This window comes from Triticum dicoccoides, chromosome 4B (assembly GCF_002162155.2).
Source record: "Triticum dicoccoides isolate Atlit2015 ecotype Zavitan chromosome 4B, WEW_v2.0, whole genome shotgun sequence".
In the NCBI taxonomy this organism is placed as follows: Eukaryota; Viridiplantae; Streptophyta; class Magnoliopsida; order Poales; family Poaceae; genus Triticum; species Triticum dicoccoides.
In genome coordinates this window covers 336,082,454-336,085,060 of record NC_041387.1, presented here as the reverse complement: position 1 = coordinate 336,085,060, position 2,607 = coordinate 336,082,454, and the positions used below count along the sequence as shown (strand labels likewise).

The 2,607-nt window shown below is 36.9% G+C and overlaps 1 protein-coding gene across 1 annotated transcript; it reads left to right on the top strand.

Moving 5' to 3' along the window:
* The first annotated feature begins 453 nt into the window (after positions 1-453).
* Positions 454-2,241, top strand: LOC119293609. The gene is made up of 3 exons (XM_037572020.1): positions 454-612; positions 1,167-1,295; positions 2,084-2,241. Exons 1-3 carry the CDS (start codon positions 543-545, stop codon positions 2,239-2,241), a joined length of 357 nt encoding a protein of 118 aa, XP_037427917.1. The 5' UTR covers positions 454-542.
* The last annotated feature ends 366 nt before the right edge of the window (positions 2,242-2,607 follow it).

Here is a 2,607-nt window from a genome sequence, read left to right as displayed (position 1 = left end):
ATGTTCAAAGACATAAACCTCATATGTTCAGGAAAGAGTTTCAAAACATTTTTGTGCTTTTTACTTCAGAGTTTGTCTGCTGTTTCAACTTTCGTTTTAACCTTTTTGTTTCTAAACTCTGCATCTTTTCTGTTTACAGATTGTTGGCATGATTTTTGAATTGGGGACTGGAGTTCAAGTATTAAATCCAGGCAAGTTCAAAAAATAAACTGCAATAAGTTCTTGTTTATTTAGCAATATATAAGTTGACTGTGCAAAAATCAGTGGTTTAAATATGAAAGAAGAATGTAAAAGGTCCAACATGCGCATGTTGCCAGTGCCCCTAGTAGGCCTCTACCTCCGGCTGCCAGTGCAGCTCACGGCTACCTGTACTCCTCCAACATGTGCACGGTTGCTGCTCTCCTATGCTTTCTCTCTCTCTTGCATGATGTTGTTGCTCCTCTCAAATCTCTCTAGCTCTATTAATTCATGATGCTGCCTCATCTCTGAATTGTTGTGGTGACGCTGAGGTTTTGTTGTCACCCACAGGATCCCCTGCCTCCATGTCCATATTCAGATGTGCTGCAAGTTCAATTGTTTCAGTTCGAGCGGGTGCACAAAACACAATGTGTAGTTCGTACTGTCCACATGTGCTGCAAGTTCAATTGTTTCAGTTCGAGCATTTGCTACCCTAGTCATTTGTTTGTTGCTAAAATGTCGGAGTCGTACTTCTCATTCTTGCATGAATTTTTATATACCATCGTGTTTATTTCTAAATGCCAGTCACTTTTTTTTTGTCGTCAGGTGTTTGCTTAAATGCCTAAACAAAGATCTATTTTAGTTCAGTTCAAATTCTAGTTTTAGTCCAGTGCAAATCTTATTTTAAGTTCAGTACAATTTCTTATTTTAGTGTGAGCAATCCTTCAAATGTCTTGCCTTATATTACTGCTCATCCATCATATCTTTGTGTACTCTTTCTTGATGTCAGTACACAGAACAAAAAAAATTACATCAAATTGACAATTTTTAATCTCTTCTATGTTAGTATAGGCTACATGTATACAACATTTAATCTGTAGTAGTAGTAGCAGTTTTGCTATGTAAAGGAGCAGCGGAACTCCAGTAATTTGTGAGAATATCACTTTGGATACATGAGTGCAGGATTAATACATTGTTAATTATTGCAGGTAGGTCAGACCTTAGAAGCCACTTGCAGCCGCACTTGCCAGCACCCGCGACGAGCCACCCCACCGGCCCCCAAGGCGCGCCGTCCCACAGTCCGCTGGGCGTGGCGTCCTCCCGAAATAAAATAAATGGTCAGTTTGAATTTAAAACCATGATTAGTTTGAATTAAAAAAATGAATGATCATTTTAAATTAGAGAGAATAATCAGTTTGGATAAAAATTTGTTTTGAATTAAAGAAAATAATCAGTTCAAATTAAAAACAATGACCAGTTCGAATTAAAAAACATTTTGAATTATAAACAATGATATGTTCAAATTAAAAACAAGAAAACCGGTTTCAAAAAATAGAAACATAGAAGTCTTAATTAAAAAATGATCAGTTCAGTGTTTTGAAAAAGATTTTAATGCAAAATCCTAGTAAGTTCAAAATAAAAAAAGATTCCATTTGAAGCGTTTGAAAAGTTTGAAAAAAGATTTTTGCTCAATTTCGACAGACGTTCAATCTCTGTAGGTGGAACAGTTCGAAGGGTCAGAAAAGATGGTGTTAAAAAAATTTAACTTCATGAAAAAATTATAGTTTAACTTCACAATGAGCTGCCAGATTATATTTGAAAAGAAACCAAAAAAGTATAGTGCATCTTTCCCCTGTAATATGTATTGTGTGATGTAGTTAGTATGCTGAAGATGAAGTTTCTTGTCGAACTTTTCCAGTTAATATGATGAGTTAGTATTGTGGTACTCTGTTGCAAGAAATACCATGCCAAATGTATGCAAGTACAGAAGTTGCACACAAACAGAAGTTTTGTTTTAGTGAGAAAAATGCATACTGTCTTCTATAACTCATTTTACTTCACGGTTTCTTCACCTGTTTGTTATTTCCTATTTATCCTAATTTCTAAATGTTCTACTCAACTTCAGCGCCATGCTCAATCCAACCCCGTGGCTTCTGGGTGTCCGAGTTCGTCGCGACCATCAGTTCGGAGACCTGCGTCACTGCCCGTGACGCTACAATGGCCACCTGCATCATTGTGTGCTCCGTCAACGGCCTCCTGCACAAGGAAAGGCAACAGGAGTAGAGACGTCTAAGGTGCTCTGTTCTAGCAAGGTGGCTGATTATGTTTGTCAGTTTGTAATACTTTGGCCGCAGCGTACTTATGTATCTTTTTCTGGCCGGAGCACGATCGGAGCTTATGTCAGTACGAACTTTGATTGTGATGGTACTACAAACTCTATAAAAAACCAGCAATCCTTTTTTACTGGTACCTTTTATACAATTCACATGGATTGTGCCCCTATTACCAACTGTGGTAAAAAAATGCATTGTGCTCACAATTTTATTTTAGTTCTGTCAGTTTGTAATATTTTAAAGAGAGGAGGTAAAAGTGAAGCATTCAGTTTTGTATTATAAAAAGTGTTAATGTGAGAAACTTCAAAAACATCTT

Bases quoted from the DNA above. Each gene is read 5' to 3' on its own strand.
- LOC119293609 (XM_037572020.1), top strand. From the start codon at position 543: ATGTCCATATTCAGATGTGCTGCAAGTTCAATTGTTTCAGTTCGAGCG. The intron at 613-1,166 runs GTTCGTACTGTC...TAATTATTGCAG, and splicing joins TGCACAAAACACAATGTGTA to GTAGGTCAGACCTTAGAAGC. The intron at 1,296-2,083 runs GTCAGTTTGAAT...ACTCAACTTCAG, and splicing joins CTCCCGAAATAAAATAAATG to CGCCATGCTCAATCCAACCC.